Source organism: Macaca nemestrina, chromosome X, assembly GCF_043159975.1.
Source record: "Macaca nemestrina isolate mMacNem1 chromosome X, mMacNem.hap1, whole genome shotgun sequence".
Lineage (NCBI taxonomy): Eukaryota > Metazoa > Chordata > Mammalia > Primates > Cercopithecidae > Macaca > Macaca nemestrina.
This window is the reverse complement of record NC_092145.1, coordinates 122,526,719-122,544,248: the sequence shown is the minus strand read 5'-3', so window position 1 is coordinate 122,544,248 and position 17,530 is coordinate 122,526,719. Positions and strand designations below refer to the sequence as shown.

Here is a 17,530-nt window from a genome sequence, read left to right as displayed (position 1 = left end):
GAGTATGACTTAGAGTACATAAAGTCTACGTCAAGTCTTGTGTTTTTCAAATACTAGATTGATGTGACAGACAGGGATATAAATTTTATAGTGGTCGGCATTTTTATTTTCTTTTGTCTTTTACCCCTTCTGTATTCTTACCACCCTACCCTCAACACACAAACATGCACACACACACACACCCCTCCCCTACAATCACAACCAATCATATGAAATACTATGTTTGTTATTCCTTGGACTCTATAGGTTTTCACCCTTCCTCAAAGCCTTGTTATAGCTGACAAGTATGAGTTCTCTTCAGACAATTTTCCCAAATATAAAGCATGTGGGATTTCAATACAAATCCTGTCTCTGACATAATACCTTTATAACTATGTGAGCTTTAGTTTCCTTGTCTGTAAATTGGTAATAGTAATAGATACTTCATGGCTTATAGTGAGAATTAGAGATACCATATATAAAGTGACTAGCCTATTACTTGGTGACTGATATGCACTCACTAAGTATTAGTTTTTTGTTCTACCAAGCCTTCTGTCTGCCTCCTGACAAGACCTGACACCTGAGAGTGTGACAAAGGCATAATCCCAACAATCTGTTCTGATATTTTCTCTGAAATGACAAATGACTCAAGTACATTATCTGAGTTGAACAAATACAAGATTTATAGTTATTATTCTCCAGGGGTAACAAGAGGTAATGACTAACAATTCTGGGAAGATCTTATTTGTGTTAGGTGTTGGCAGCTCTAAGCATACGTGGTAAAAGTGATATGGAGGCCCATTTCCTGGAGAGTGTAGACTGGAGGTGTCCACTTTCTTCTGTGACACATGAAACTGCTGTCAGTATGCTATCTACTCCATCTCACATCCAAAGAACTATCAAAAAAAAAAAAAAAAAAAACTAAGGCCTTGGCATGCCACTATTTAGCGATTTTTAGTCACTGAACTATAGTATTCCCCTTGTTCTTATTTCTTTTTGTGTACTCTTTGCCTCCTGCAGAAGTTAAAAACTCTTCTCTTTTTTTAATAAAACACCAGAGAGTAAATAGCTTAGGCTTTGAGAGCTATGTGGGCTAACCGCTGCAACTACTCAGCTTTGCAGTTGTAGCACAAAAGCAGCCAAAGACAGCATATAAACAATTGAGCATGGATATCTTTCAATAAAACTTTATTTATACGATCAATGAATAAAGGACTCCTTATTTAATAAATGGTGCTGGAATAACTGGCTAGCCACATGAAGAAGAATGAAACTAGACCTCTATTTTTCACCATATACAAAAATTAACTCAAAATGGATTAAATATTTAAGCGTAAGACCTCAAACTATACAAATCCTAGAAGAAAACCTAGGAAATACCATTTTGAATATCAGCCTTGGCAAATAATTTGTTACTAATTCCTCAAAAGTAATTACAATAAAAACAAAAATTGATAAATGAGACCTAATTAATCTAAAAAGCTTTTACACCACAAAAGAAACTAACAGAGCAAACAGACAACCCACAGAATGGGAGAAACTATTTGGAAGCTATGCATCCAACAAATGTTTAATATCCATAATCTGTAATAAAGTTAACAAGCAAAAAGCAAATAATCCTATTAAAAAGTAGGCAAAGGACATGAACAGACCCATCTCAAAAGAAGATATACAAGGAGCCAACAAGCATATGAAAAAAAACTTCATCACTAATCATCAGAGAAATGCAAATCAAAAGCACAGTGAAATACCATCTCACATGAGTCAGATGGTTGTTATTAAAAAGTCAAAAAATTACAGATGCTGGTGAGGTTGTGGAGCAAAGAAAATGCTTATACATTGCTGGTGGGAATGTAAATTTGTTCAGCCACTGTGGAAAACAGTTTGGAGATTTCTCAAAGAACCAAAACAAAACTATTACACCATTTGACCCAGCAATCCCATTACTGGGTATATACCCAAAGGAGAAAAAAGTCATCCTACAAAAAAACACATGTATTTATATACAGCTACACTCTTCACAAAAGCAAAGACATAGACTTAACCTAGGTGCCCATCAACAGCAGATTGGATCAAGAAATTGTGGTACATATACAACATGGAATACTGTGCAGCCATAAAAAATAATGAAAGGAGGCCATTATCCTAAGCGAATTAATGCAGGAATAGAAAACCAAATACTGCATGTCCTCACTTATAAATAGGAGCTAACCACTGGGTACATATGGAGACAAAGATGCCAACAATAGACACTGTGGACTCCTGGTGGTGGGGGCAAGGGTTGAAAAACTACCCATTGGATGCTATGTTCAGTACCTAGATGACAGGATCATTCATACCCCAGCCCTCAGCCTCACACAATATACTCACATAACATATGGATAATCTAGGATAATCTCACTATTTAAGGTCAGCTAATTAGTAACCTAATTCCATCTGTAATGTCTGATCATATCAGCACCTGGATTAGTGTTTGATTGAATAGCCAAGAAACAGGAGACATCTTTCAAATTTAGAATACCACAATTGTCACCTGGATTTCCAACATTGTGATACATAAGTATATAGATCATTTGAAATGTATACAGAAATAACTTAACCTATTCAAGCTTTTGGTTTTGGTAGGTTATATCTTATATTTGAACATATTCCATAAGCATATTTTATATAGTTACTGTTATGGAGCTTATCCAATAGTCTGGGCTTCTCAATAGGTAATATAGCCACTTGGGAGTAAATCTATGATAGACAAACTATGGTCTGACCTTTCAATGAATACCTTTCTCCAAGGTTAACATTTTCACTTTTTTCCCCAGTAGTGGAATGGTGTTTCATATAGAATTTACCTTTGCCTCATAGATTCCGAAGCAGATTTCAGGATAATTGCTGTGGGGAACAAGGTTGACATATTTTTCTGGAGTGACTTTTCTATTTGGGATCCAGCTATTGATTTTCAAGTCCAATAAGTTGCTGAATCAAATGGGTATAATACTCTGGGACTTGAAATGTCTATTTGACTCTCAGTTGCTTTTCCTCAGCCGCCATATCAGAAATGTCACCAATTCTTACTGATTCTCATTCTCAATGGCCCAAGTGTCTGTGTCTTTCCCTTTACTCCTCACCTCTATGATACCCTGATTTGCATCTTCATCATTTTCTGTCCTCTTTATTGTTTAACTTTCTAATTTGCCTGCCTACCTCTGGTTTCTCTCGTCATATATTTATCCAGAGATTATGTGATTCAATCTGAACTTTAGAAAAACTGCTAGAATGACACTCCAGTTCTTTACCTCAGCATTCAAAGATTTGGCCCCAAATCCTGCCTTTTAACTCCACTTTTCAATAGAATTCTCCACAAATCCTTTACCCTAGTTACATAGTCCTATTTACTATTTTCAGAACTTGCCCCATAGAGGTTTTGGGACAGTAATGCTCACCTAATCAGCTAAAGCCGTTTCTTAATTTTTAATTAGAAATATATTTAGTCTACCGAATGACTTCTACGGCTGTTAAAATCATTGTGATATGCCTGAAAATGACTTTTATAGCAGCATAACTACTATAGGTTGAATTCCAGGTATTCTAATTCATTCCACAAATATTTCCTGAGTGCCAGTTACTGCTCCTAGAAGTGGTGAACAACACAGCCAAGGTCCCTGCCCTCATTTCACTGATAATAATGAGAACTATGAGGATATGAAAAGAAGGGTAATGTGTTAAAATTATGGGAGAATAGTCAGCCATTCATTTGAAAAACATTAATTGAGATCATAGTCTGTGAAATACTTTCTTGTAGGTACTATGAAAAAAAAAAGATGAATCAGACAGAAATCAGTTCTCAGAGCATTTACAACCCAGTAGACATGAGAGGATAGAAATAATACTGAAGGATGCTATAAGCAGTGGGAGAAATACAGACAAAGAAGAGGATTATAAGCATTTCAGGAGGGAAGATGGGGGTGATTTCATGTAGCCATTGCAGGTAGGGCTTAAAAGATGGGTGTGACTATTCAAGGATCCTTCTTTCCTATCTTTAACACTGAATTTATTACCAAATCCAGGTAAGCAGTTCCACCACTTACAATTTGAATTTATTACTCCTCTCTTAGTCTTACCATTGCCCTAGCATGGATGCCATCATCTGTCTCCTGGACTATTACAATGGCCAATCTGTCTCTTCATCCTACTCTCTCATCAGTCTAACCCACTGTACATGTTATATCAAAGAATCTTTCCAAAACAGAATCTGATCATGACCTCTTTTTCATTCAGAACCTTTACTTGATCTCTATTGTTTGCACTGAAGATCATTTATCCACTAATGCAGTGGTTAAGAACTTGAGCCCCAGGTCAGACTTACTGGGATGGGATCCTGGCTCTACTACTTACCAACTGCGTGATAGGAGGCACATTATTTTATTGCTCTAAGTCCCAATTTCCTCATCTATAAAATTAGGATAATAGTGTTTACATAAGGTTGCTATGTGGATAAAAATATATGAAGTGTGAACTGCAATTAGCAAGTACCTAGCAGATAGTAAATATTCAATTAATACTGGCTATTATTATCACCATAAAATACTCCAGAGATTGAGATAAACTTTGTAAATAATTAGCTGTTTTCAGTTTATTAGGGATTTTTGAGCGTTAATTATGTGGCTCAATAATTGAATTTCAATGCTCTTCCCTTTTCCCTTGAGTAGGCAGCTAAGGATTATAACTGGTGAGTGGTTTTTTGAAGAAAAGGCAAAACGTTTCAAGCAAGTCAATGTTCTCGGCACTGATGTTGTCCGACAGTCCATTTTAAGAAGAAGTCCAGGTAATTAAAGCAAATGTGTGGTTTCACAACTATTTTCATCTTCATTTGGCTAACTAAATAACTTCCCTATGTTATGCAGTTAATCAGCACAAATGAGTTTCCTGAATCCCTTAGGTCATTTCACAACTTGGTAGCATGAAATCTAAATACGTAATTCATATAGGACAAGAGGAAGTCAGTAGAAAACAAAATTCACAGTGATTTTCCATATATCTCACCCACCAAGATTTTCAAAGAAGCCATTTGTCTCCATCATAGACAGTTCTCTTTCTGAATGCACATCCAATATTTTACTGAACACTTAAGAAAGTAACATAAAAAAGATGAATTAAATGATTCACATTGTGAAAATAATCCTTGATTTTTTTCAACAATATTTATTTCCGATTTCTTTTAAATGTTACTTTTTAAATCCAGTGGTTCTCAACCAAGGATTGATAATGTGTACCTTGTCTCCCTCCCTCAAAACGGGAGCATTTGGAAAGGCAAGGGGGACATTTCTCGTTGTCACAATGACTGGTGAGTCAATGGCATTTGGTGGGAAGGAGCCAGAGATAGCTAAATGGCTTGAAATGCATAGTCTTACTGAATGAATACTGGCTTCAAATGAAAATAACACTCTACCTTGACAGTGCTTTTTGGTGCAATTCAAACTACAATTCAGTTAAAGATGGAGTAAACCTTGTGATCGGGAGCGTGTTTCTCATATGTGGTGTAGTAAAAGCAGAACAAACATCTTTCGGCCTGTTTCTAGGTTTATCTCATCTTTCACACAGAGGAGACAAGTGCCCTTGTATTTAAGTCTGGCACATATGGCAAGGAGGCTTGGAACTGATTCCAGTGTTACTTCTGGGTGTGGCACTAGCAAGGAAAGGCTTTTGCACATGGGTCACACGGAGAAGATACTACAGAGAGATAGTGTGGAGTACAGTTAGAATTAGGCAGTCAGCCATGGCCTCTTCTTCCACTCAAACCTCAGTACCTTCCAGAATGTAGGCAGTTCCTAAAGTCACAATGTATTGCACAGATGCCCACCCTCCCAGGAAGTGTGGCTTATATGCCCAGAAATTAGGACATCATTTCTATAACCTCATGCTAGAACTCAGTCTCCAGGGATTTGGAGATCTTAGGAGACCATGTTCCCCTGCTCTACAAATATCAGCAGAAGGCTGATGCAGTCATCCCTAGAAAGGTTATCTCAGTAAACCTCCCACAGATGAGTCCAGGATCTTTGTCTCCAGTTAACTCTAGAACACTCAACAAATTAGAAATAACTGTGTGACAGAAAAACTTGGGATGGGAATGGCATTGCCAATTATTATAGACTTCCTTGCCTTGAGCTAATCTGGGAAAGTGAAAGCAGAATATAAATTTGCTCTCATTTCTGGCCATTTTGTATGTCAATTTCTCTTCTGATTGTTAATGAGGAGCTGAAGAAGTACAGAGCCAAGAGCAAACCTGCCAGGATGCAGAAAAGTCAGACACTTCACCTGTTGCTGGGAAGAAGGCCAGCCATGATGGACCCAAGAGAAAGGGGTAAGACATGGTCTTTCTGAGGGAAGTTTTGATCTTTATTCCAGATGCCTCTGAAATGAAGACTCCTTAATTTTTCAAGTTTGATGTCACATCAGTGACCCAGAGGAGGTCAGAGACTCAAACAAAGTAACACTTTCTTATCATTCTCCTCAGGAAATGCAGTTTTAATACTTTTCAACAAGTAAATATAAGTCCTGTCTGACCTAAGCACAGAAGAGTTTTCCTTTCATTTGACATATCCGGTCTTGCACTATATGGTTCCCATTACTTATAGGTAGAAAGTTTCATGCCAGGGCCAGTCTATAAAGAGGTGACAACAGTTTCTGTTGTACAATGTCAATACTTGTACCCTCCAACCTGTGTGCTGATATATGATTTTATCCAAAATAAAGATTTATTAACTGAGCTTAAAGCATCATATTCCCTATTTAAAATTCAGGCTTCCTTAAGAAAAAAAGTCACGTTTGGCCATCACAGTAACCTAGTTCAGTAAATGAATACAGGATATAGATGTCAAGTACTGAGAATAGGAATGGGAGGTACATAAGGGAGCAAGAAGGTTCTTTCAAGGGAGAAAAGTGGATCCCAAAATATAGGCTATAAGGACCAAAAGGAAACTGCATTTTTCAGTTTTTGTTTCTCAGGCAGCTATTGGCCAGTTTTTGTGGCTGAAGTAGTGAGAGTTCTAATATGCACCAAGTCATTGTATGGTCCTTTCTGTTTTTTTATTATTACTGAGATGGGGTCTTATTATGTTGCCTGAGCTGGCCTTGAACTCCTGGGCTCAAGCAATCCTCTTGCCTTGGCCTCCCAAGTAGCTGGTACTACAAGTCGTGTGCCACCATGCCTGGCTAACTTTATGGTCCTTTCCAGACAGCATTGTTTCATTCTCTCAGTAGAATACAAAGTGAGACGGCGCTAGTGTTAGAAGCTTTATCTGGCTGTACAAAATGTCTAGGGTTCTTTTAGAATCTTGGGCTGTCAGTGGGAATACAATCTAAATTTCATCTAACTCAAGCACTCATGACAAACCATGTTTTCATTGATGAGCAGAGATGAGTTGGAAAGATAGCCTAGAGTATCCTATGTATTCTATCCTATGTATTGACCCTTCCTACCATCTTGAGTTCATTTATCACTCTTTGGGTCATCCACAATGCTTTGTGCCTTTGCACCACCAATCATACTGCACTCTGACACCCCCTCAACACACACACACACACATACACGCACTTAATGGTAAGCTCCTTTAGTGGTAGACCAGTGGTTTCTTTGCTTCTGTGTTGCAGTATCTAGCATGGCACCTGACTCATCAAAAACAATCAATGGCTTGATTGAATAAGTAACTCAGAGCCCACAAATGCCTCCAGGAGTTGTCATTTGCAGACCCCAGCTCAGGCATCATAGAGTAGGTTACAGAATAGTGGACTTGGAGATGGGAGACAGTAACTAACTCGCCAGCACCATCAATTATGCAAATTCTGAATCATTCAAACCATTATAGCACTGGGTTGAGCCTTAAGTTCTGATTGTTCTCAGTCATCAAGGAATGTAACATCTAGTTAGGGAGAAAAGGTACACACCTGAAAAGTTACTAAGTATAAAAGAATTGCAGGAAAATTTAAGATGGCAACGTGAGCTTCCTAAAAGCCTTTCTAAAGCAGAGGAGGGTGTTCACCACAGAGATATCCTAAGGTAATAAATTACTGAGTACATATAAATAAATGGGTAGGTAATAAATGCCGGCTGAGTATAGGAGCCATCCAGAAAGACATCAAATTGTACATGAGACTTAGGGAGGAGATAAATGGGGTTCAGGATCGCAAAACGGAGGAAGAGTGACTCCAGGCAGAGGAGATACCTTAAATAGAGGACATGCATGAGGTGGTTCTCAGAGCAGCATACCTTGACATTATATTAAGTGCTATTCTCACCAAAGAAAAATGTAATTTTCTAGTAGATTGAAGCTTCAGATGCTTTGACAATGACGCTATTCCAGGAGTCTTTGAAACAGAGACAACATGGTAGATTCTATTAAAATTGTGCCAGTGCCTTTGGAATCCATTTTTTTTCTCTAGAAAACTGTAGAATGTAAATGAAGTGTATCTCCCAATGCCATTACAAAAAGGAATACAGCTTTGATTTTGTTATTAAAGTACATTTGGAAACACCCATGTTTTGGGCACACGGTATCCTGGATCAGGACTTTAAGTTCCTAAAAGCCTATTTTTGCTTAAATCCCAAATAATTTAGTGAAATGGGAATCTAATCAGATTTTATCCAACATGAGGAACAAGAATAAATGTCATGGAAGATAATAAAGGTGGTTTCCACCACATGAGTTTAGTCATTCGTTCCACAAGAGTTGGTTGGATTCTAGTATGTACCAGGCATCATTCCAGACTCAGGAAATCTGTCAAGGAGCAAGAAAGGCAGAGTCACTGCTCTCATGGAGCTGCAGTCTAATAAGTAGTTACCTCAGTTTGTCCAAGAGCATCATCCTGGTTCCCCTCTCTGAGCAAAGCGAGTTCAAGCTCTCTATTCTCACTGTTCCTACAAACAGACCCAGCTCAAGGAATGCATCTCCGTTCTCAGGTGACAGTGCTGAGTTCTCAGAGTAGGCAGTCTTTTGCTTAGTAGTGACCGACCAGCAAGTGGTATGGTCTTGAGAGAATGGTGTAACCTTCTCCATTATCACCCTTGATACCGTATTGCAGAGGCACTGGGAACTCTCCTGATCCTCTCAGCCCTAAGGCTGCTTTATTGAAGAATCCTTTATTATTAAAAGTCCTAGAAATTGTATTCTTGAAATGGTATTTTTAAATGCTTTCTTTCTTATCTAATTTTAAATACATATATATAATTTCAGATTTCTTCTTAGCAAGTTCAGATCAGCAACCAGAGGAGAAATCATAACTCCCAAAACTCAAAGTGGGCGGAGCTATAGCTTGGACTTAGACGGTCAACATTTTAGGAGTTTAAAGTCAGCTCCTGGTTCAGACAGGTAAGAGTCATACAGATTGAGCAATGAAGCAGATTGAGCAACCTGAAGATAAGGTTGATATACTCCCATTCACAGGGGGATTTTAGGTGTCTGTGAAATATTACCACTTGGAGAACTCCTAACACATAATATGAAAGTTCAGGAAGATATGTTTTAGTTGATATGGAAAGCACACACCCTACTTCTAGAATTACAGCTATTGGAATTGCTTATGTCACCTGCAGGGCTGAAACTTTATGTTCTGGTACTTGGGGCTGCAGTTCAAATGGAAATGTACGGGGCAGGTAAATGTTTTTCATTGACTTCTTGAGCTTTTTCTATTTAAGCTTCTGAAAAAAAGAAACCTCTGAGTGTCAAATACATTCCTTGCAGCTTTTAAAAAATTATTAATAATTTTACATTTGAATTGCATCAGAGACTTTTTCATAAATTTCACTTCCTTTCTAGTTCCACCTCTTCTGACTGGAGGAGGTTGTCAGTGGAGCCAAGTGAGAACGTCTTATCCACAGATCTATCACTTGTCAAGAAAAATAATGAGAAACACAAAGGATAGCCAAGAGCACAGTCATTTATATCAGGCGTGATTTTCTGTGTCCTATTGGAGCATAGTCAAGACCTATTTTCATGGTTCGTGTATTATCGAAGCTAGCAATGAGAAAAAAATATCCACCCTCATATTTCACTGGTTTGTCCAACTGTTAACTCCCTTTCATTTGCTTGGATCTGGGGTAATTCTGCTAAGCCAGATAGTACAACTGGCAGATTTTTCTTTTCTCCTTAGGTTAGGAAGAATGCAAGCAGAATTGCATTCTTCCCTGTGATCCGTTTTAGAATGCAGACCAAAAAATTTCCTTAGAAGGGACACTATTTTGACTATTTGGTTATTTTTTCATGGTGACTCTCCATAGCTGTTTCTTTTGTCCCTATAACAGTCCTTTAAGCAAGCGTTGCTTTATGTAAAACTATACAGAAAAAAAATTACAAGGAAGCATAAAGTCATTTGTCACCCATTATCAAAATATTAGCACTGTATTCAGTATTTCCCAAACTTTCAAGAATACTGATATATTCCCTTTTATGATTACAAACTGTTAAGCTATGGTTGCCTTTATCCTTGAAATAGTTTCATTTGTCTTCCCTTGGGGTAGCTTCATGTTGTGTCCCACAAAAACTTTCTATAAAAATCTCATTTTGGCTGGGCATAGTGGCTTACGTCTATAATCCCAATGCTTTAGAAGGCTAAGGCAGGAAGATTGCTTGAGCCCAAGAGTTTGAGGTTACAGTGAGCTATGATAATGCCACTGCACTCCAGCATGGGTGACTGAGCAAGATCTTGTCTCTAAAAAATAATAATAAATAAATCTCATTTTTGTTTTTCATAGTTGGACTCCTGACTCTGAGATAGTAGTGGTCAAAATTATTTAGAGACAGTAAGCAACTAATTTGGTGTTCTTTTTGCTCAGCCTCCTGGGACTCCATGGATGAGCCACCTTGGCTAACACTTGAGGCTAGCATTTAAGAAAAACAATATATACGAAAAGACAAAAGACAACGTTCCTTGTTAAAGAAAAAAAAAAAGGCTGCCACCCTAACAAAATTAGATCATGCTATTTTAAGTTATATGTCTTACAGTTACTCAACAAGAATAATAAGGGGCATGCTCTCCAGTATCAGTGCTTATACCGTAATGGAATCTGTCTGCCTGGGTTTACTTTTTGTGTCTTACCTACTGGTAGGTATAAATAACCAAAACTATAAAGCCATATGGACATGCATCACCAAATACTGGTATATTGACCCAGGAACATCTTGTTCTTGTTGTAAGCTGAAAGGAATTCCCTAAGTAGACTTTATCTTAAATTGTAAATACCTGAAATGGCTTACACATAGTCAGAACATTGTAGTCAGGAGTGCTTTGGCTTAAGCATGCTAAGAACAATGTTTTCCCATGAAGAAAGTGAGTAAAGATGCTCGGGAGATCAATAGAGCAAAATGTCCTTTCCCTTGAACGTGCATTTATCACAATGATGACTCCTTAATGAACTGCCACAGTGAGATGAGTTCCATTATTTCAAAATGAGTCCTTAGAAAATTGAGGCAGGAGGCAGCCCATCTTTTCTTAACTCCCATCATCTAAAGAGACTGTAAGATCCCAGTCTCTTTGGTCTATTGCCTGACCCAGCTTGCTAATAATTCCCCTTTCTCCTTTACAATGCATATTTTTTTTTCATGGATCATTGATCTTTTCCTGGAGCAGCTGGGCTTCGGCATTCCTTTTTAAAGCTCACATCATATAACAGTGTAAATGATGTTTTATCAGATGTCCAGTTGGCTTTATTTCTTTTCAGTAGTTTCAAAGCAGGGGAAAGTATGAATAGATTAAAGAAGCCCTAGCAGCCTCTCAGAAGAGCTTGTCAAATGGATGTTCACCAGTTGCTAGGGACTTGACACATGAGACAAAGAATATTTTTAGGAAAATAAATGTAAGCTCTAGTTAATAAACAGAATGTTATTCAAGGTAGTGATTTTTAATCCCTACAAAGTTGTGATGAGCTGTCACTGTGGTATGATTTACAAGATCTCTAACTTAAGTCATGCTCTCCCAGAAACAGACGCCTAGGCAAGAATTTATAAGCAAGTGATTTATTATTAATCAAGTGATTCCAAGAGAAACCAGGAAGGGAGTAGGAGAGACAGAATAGAGAAGAGGAAGAAGCTAAACAATAGTGCTAGCTCCAGTGAGGTCTGAGGACTCAGCCTGATCCTGTAAGAGATTCTAGAGCATAAACTATATCCCTGAGCTTTCTCCACGTTGAGGAGCTGGACCATTGCACTCCTATACCAGTCAGTCATTGACCATGGCCTCCCTTGAATAGAGTCTCTAGACTTAGCAAATGAAGATACAGGATGCCCAGGTATATATAGTTGAGACTAACAACTGTTTTTTAGTATAAGTATGTTTCATGCAATATTTGGGACATCCTTATGCTTAAAAATTATTTTTTATCTGAAATTCAAGTTTAACTGCGAGTTCTGTATTTTATCTGACTACTCTTCTGTAGGGGTGAGGGGGAGACAAACTCCAGGGCATTTCTAGGTGTCCAGCTCCAGTGCTAGAGGGAATGCCTCTGAAGGTGGCAAGTGACATCCATTAGTAGAAAAGAACTCAGGAGCTAGGGAGGAGCATGCACAGCTGGTAAAAGGAATCTGAGGGAGACACCAACAATGTTATCTTAAAAAAAAAAAAAAAAAGGAAAAGTAGAACTTTGAGCCTAAAATGTATTTTGTTCAGTAAAAATGGAGGAAGAATGATGCTGTTTCTCAGTAACCTTTCTATCATGTCATTGGAGAATATGGCAATATTTACATGGACTGTGAACAGATGGTGGGACCTTGTTTGGTCTCGTAACCAACTAGCTTCTCACTTTCTGCCCTCCCACTCCTTTGCCCTACGCACACCAGTTTCATCCAGTTATTCCCAGTTGCTCTTCAGGGAGTCTGGGACTGATGATCAGTCTCTGTGAAGCTTCATAAGCTGCTTTGCTTTGGCTGTGATCCACCAAAAGCAGAGACCACACCATTCAAACCAGCCCTTAACTAGTTCTCATCCTCATTTCAAGCACTGCCCCTCTCTCTTTCTCTCTCTGTCCAGGAAATATGGCACTTCTGGTACTATCATGAATTTGAAGAATCATCCATTCCTCATATCTATTATTTTGGTAAAGTGAGTTTATTAAACCCATTCTATCACTAAATGATACCTTCTTTTTCATCAGAAATAAAATTATTCTCCTGTCCTGAATGTAATTTTCATTGACATCTTTGCAATTAAGGTGCCAATTAGGTGGCAACCTCTTACTAGAAATTTGAATATAGCAAGGCGGGAGTGTTTAACTCTGAGTCAGGACCACATCCACAAAGTCAACAATGGTCTGTTTTGTGTATTAGATAAAACACTACATACCTAGTTGCTAATGCTAATAGCCAACTCCATTCCTTACCAGGCTTAAAAAATGTTCAAATGTACAGCATATCTCTGAAAGTACATACATTTTATTCTATAATGATCGTTTGGTGACTCAACAGGATAAAGGCTGTGAGCATTGTCCTCCAAAGGAAAATTACTTTCACCTCTTTCCTGTGCCTTTCCCTCCTTTGTCACTGCTAATTCCTTTTTTTCCATTTTAATCTCCTTTGGGTAAGCTCAGCCCTCCTTACGGGGAGTGAGGGGTGGGCAATCAGAGCCACAAGCTGTAGCAAATGCTAACAGCCTAAAGCAATTTGCAAAACCATGGGGGCCCGAGAAAAGTGAATTTTAATTCCAGGGAGCAACTGACACATGATAAAACAGGAGGGGAAACATGAATTCACCAGAGTATTTTGTTATACTGTGACCATATCAGTGGGAGATACACAGTCTGAAGTTGCAAAAAAAAAAAAAAAAGAACTTTAGCTAGAAACTTCTATTTAGAACTCAAAGCCATCCTTTTCTAAACTCATCCTTTGCCCACCATATGCACCAATATACACTTGATTTGGGTTCCTTTGGAAGAAAATCCTGACATAAGGATTCAAGAGTAAGTAATAAGTTCAGGATGTGGTCTAGGGAAACAGAGATAGGAGAGTGGGGAAATGAGCCAGGGAAGGGAAGAAGGCAAAAAGGATGTATCATTAATTAAGCCAGTTGCTATTGTGGGCAACTAGAGCTCCATCTCACTGGCCAATTCTAGAAAACAGTGCTGAACATACATCAGAGTTATCCAGTCAAGAGGTAGGGAATCTGGGGTATTTTTACAGCAGCTGTTCAAAATTTATTGAGGGCTGCTTCTAGGGCACTAACTCTCTGGCACTTCGACTTGCCCTCACAGGGGCTCCATGCTCCCATGATTCAAAAAACTACTCAGGCAGGGAGTTCTGGGTATTCCCAATAACCAAGATTCTGTGGGTAGAGGTGAGTGCTGAGGGCAAATGGGCAGGGACACTGACAGAGTCTGCTACAACCTCCCTCCCAAACTCCTCTCAGACCTCCTTCAAAGATGCAGTTTGTCAGACCATTGTTCAGCCCCTGATTTCTGTTTACTTTATATTACCTGTGACTTTCCTCACTATAATGTGAATAATGTGAGAAGGTATGGAGGCTCAGTAATTCAGCCACACCTATGCTTAATTCCTGTGATCAAATGATTGTAAGCCTGAAGCCTCCTCCTTGCTGTTTTGTCTGTTTCTCCAGTTGTTTCCCATGGATGCACTGTCTTGGCATGCTCTATTTCTGTGAACTAAATCTAACACATCCCCCTCCTCCAAATTAGTAAATTGCCCTTTTACTCACTGCTATCTAAATATGTATTATGTGACATGTTACGTTTCTCAGAGTAGCTAAGATACAATAGATGACCTTTCTTCTACAAATCATTGAGGAGCAGAGATATATGACTTGGTCATCTATGCATTCTATTCATACAAATGAATTCAACACACAGCTCTGCCAACATTATTGACGTAGTACTATATATGCCAGATGGTAAATGTGGAAGTTTTTAGACAGTAATACTGTTCCACCCTTTTATGAGCTTCCAATTTAGCAGGAAGGCTGGGATAACAAAACAAATAATTTAAATACAATATAATAATACAACTTTAAAAATATGTTCTACGTGCTATGAGAAAACCAAAGATAAGCATTTATCCTTCCAAAGGATTCAGGTAAGCTTCATTGAAATGATCCCTAAGCAGCTTTTAAGAAATGAGGAGGACTCGGCCAGGTAAAGAAAGATAGGAAGAGCATTCTATGCAGAGGAAATAAAAAGTACAAAGGAAAATAGACATAAGGCAGACTGCGTGTGCTGAAAAGAAACTGTTCAGAGTTTCTAGAGTATAAAAATTGAAGTATGGTGTACAAGAGATGAAGAGATGGAGAGGTAATTTGGACCAGGATGTAGATGTCTTTGGATGCCTTAATACCTGTCTTCTTATATGCAATATAACATCCTACTCAGAACGAGCGATTGGCAATTCTGAACTACTAAGTATGGAGTAAGTATTTGTTCCATTTAGTTGCTGAAAAGTGAAGTTCTGTTAAGCACTTCCTTTTTTGTGTGTCTATGGGAAAAGACACACGGGAGCTTTCTTCTTGCCCCCGACTTCTAATTGACCCCAGGCTTTTCATGGCTGCTGGCCTCTCTCCTCAAAACGGCTTCTGGTCATTATTTAGAAATAAGAAATTAGATCAGGATTTTAATGAGATGCTAAAAAACAAAAATATTATCACACGGAGAGTACCACCCGTTCTTAAGATCTATTTCTTCATACCCAGCTGGAGTCCCTTCCTCATGGTAACTGTCTCCTCCGTTTTAGAGGGAGTTTTCTTAAAGGAAACCAATCCATTAAGGAAACACTAAACGTTTTAAAACCACCAAACAAAGCAGCTTTTGTTTTATTAAGTCGAATTATAAAGCTATTTATATGATTAACACTAGGATTCATTTGGCACAATTTCATTGAGTGCCTACTACATTATACTACTCTTGTCCTCTTTCCAAAAAGGAAAAGGAAGATATGTGTGAGTAAGCCATATAAGGCCAGTGGCTTCAGGGGACATTGCAGCTATAGAAGCTGCTTGAGGAATTTCCATGTCTTTCTCATCTCTCTGCTTCCCTAATTCTGCTTTCAAGGGATCCTATGATGGCTCACTTGGGCCTAAGTGTAACACACAAACACCCAATACCTGAAATTTACTTCTTTTAGGTGTATTGGCTTCTCCAAAGAGTTTTGTTTTTAAATAGACTCATCCGTGTGTGTGTGTGTGTGTGTATGTGTGTGTGTGTGTGCGCCTGTGTGCATAGGCACTGTGGTGTTAATATATATATATATATATTCTCGTCTATAGTTCCTGCCTCCTAACTTCCATAGTCCTTGTTATGCTGTTGGGCCACTTTAGGCCTCAGAAAACATAATCTCTCGGACCTTCTACTGTCCTTCTTTCACCTGCCAAAGCAGGACTGTAACCTGATTGTGGTTCAAAAGACCCTCATTCTGGAGAACCCTGCCTCATAACCTAGAGGAAGGAATGCTACACAGAGAAACCAAGAAAAGCCTGAACAGACAGGCCTTGCTGGGTTTAGATCATGCACTTTCTGTCCAATCACATTTTTACACAGTTGTCAATCATGCCTATGTAATGAAGCCTCCATACAAGTACCCTAGACCAGATCATAAAGTATAATAAAAAAAATAATTAAAAAGTGTAAAAAAATCCAAGAGGACAGAGTTCGGAGAACTTCTGGATAGCCACAAATGTGGAGGTGCCAGAAAGGTGGTACGCACAGGGAGGGGGTGGAAGCTCTGCAGACCTATCCCCATACCTCACCCTACGCATCTCTTTATCTGTATCTTTTGTAATATCCTTTATAATAAACTGGTCGATGTAAGTGTTTCCCTGAGTTCTGTGAGCCACTCCAGCTAATCAAACACAGAGAGGGGGTCATGGGAACCCCAAATTGAAGACAGTTGGTCAGAAGTTCTGAAAGCCCAGACTTGTGACTGGTGTCTGGGAGAGGACAGTCTTGGGGACTGAGTCCTCACCCTGTGGGATCTGACACTCTTTTTTAATAGATAGTGTCAGAATTTAATTAGAGGACACACAGCTGGTGTCTGCTGCTTGGTGTGTGGGGAAAAACCCCACACCTTTGCTCACAGAAGTCTTCTGTGGTGATTGATGATTGTTGTAGTACTGTGACAGCAGAGGATAACCATGCCTAGAGTTTTTCCCCAAACTGGCATACACGCAGAGATCAACAAACCTTTTCAGTAAGGGTACAGCTAATGTTTTTGACTTTGTGGGCCATATGATCTCTGTCTCAACTACTCAACTTTACTGTCAGAACATGGAAGAAGTATAGACAATACATGAATGAATGGGCTGCCTGAATTGCAATCAAATTTCATTTATGGGCTCTGAAATTTGAATTTCATATAATGTTCCTGTGTCACAAAATATTCTTCTTTTGACTTTTTTCAACTATTTAAAAATGTAAAAATTACTCTAAGCACATGACTATATAGAAACATTTGGTGGGTCCAAATATGTCCACAGGCCATAGTTTGCTGATTCCTAGTGCAACACATTCACTCACTAAGACAAAGTGTCCTTCCATGTATCACAGTCTGAACCACAAGGACAACTTAGCTCTTTT

General features: G+C 38.6%; 1 protein-coding gene across 8 annotated transcripts in view; it reads left to right on the top strand.

The window, feature by feature from the left end:
• Nucleotides 1–17,530, top strand: part of LOC105463245 (synaptotagmin like 5) — a 243,625-nt gene that overhangs the window by 181,940 nt on the left and 44,155 nt on the right. For 5 of the 8 annotated variants that reach the window (XM_071089129.1, XM_011710253.3, XM_011710254.2 and 2 more), the window contains exons 4-6: nt 4,683–4,798; nt 6,226–6,334; nt 9,204–9,338. The exons of 1 other annotated variant lie outside the window; for it this stretch is intronic. In XM_071089129.1, coding sequence (XP_070945230.1) covers nt 4,683–4,798; nt 6,226–6,334; nt 9,204–9,338 — 360 coding nt within the window. The remainder of the gene's footprint in view (nt 1–4,682; nt 4,799–6,225; nt 6,335–9,203; nt 9,339–17,530) is intronic. 2 more of the 8 variants (XM_071089128.1, XM_071089130.1) reach the window with 2 other exon arrangements.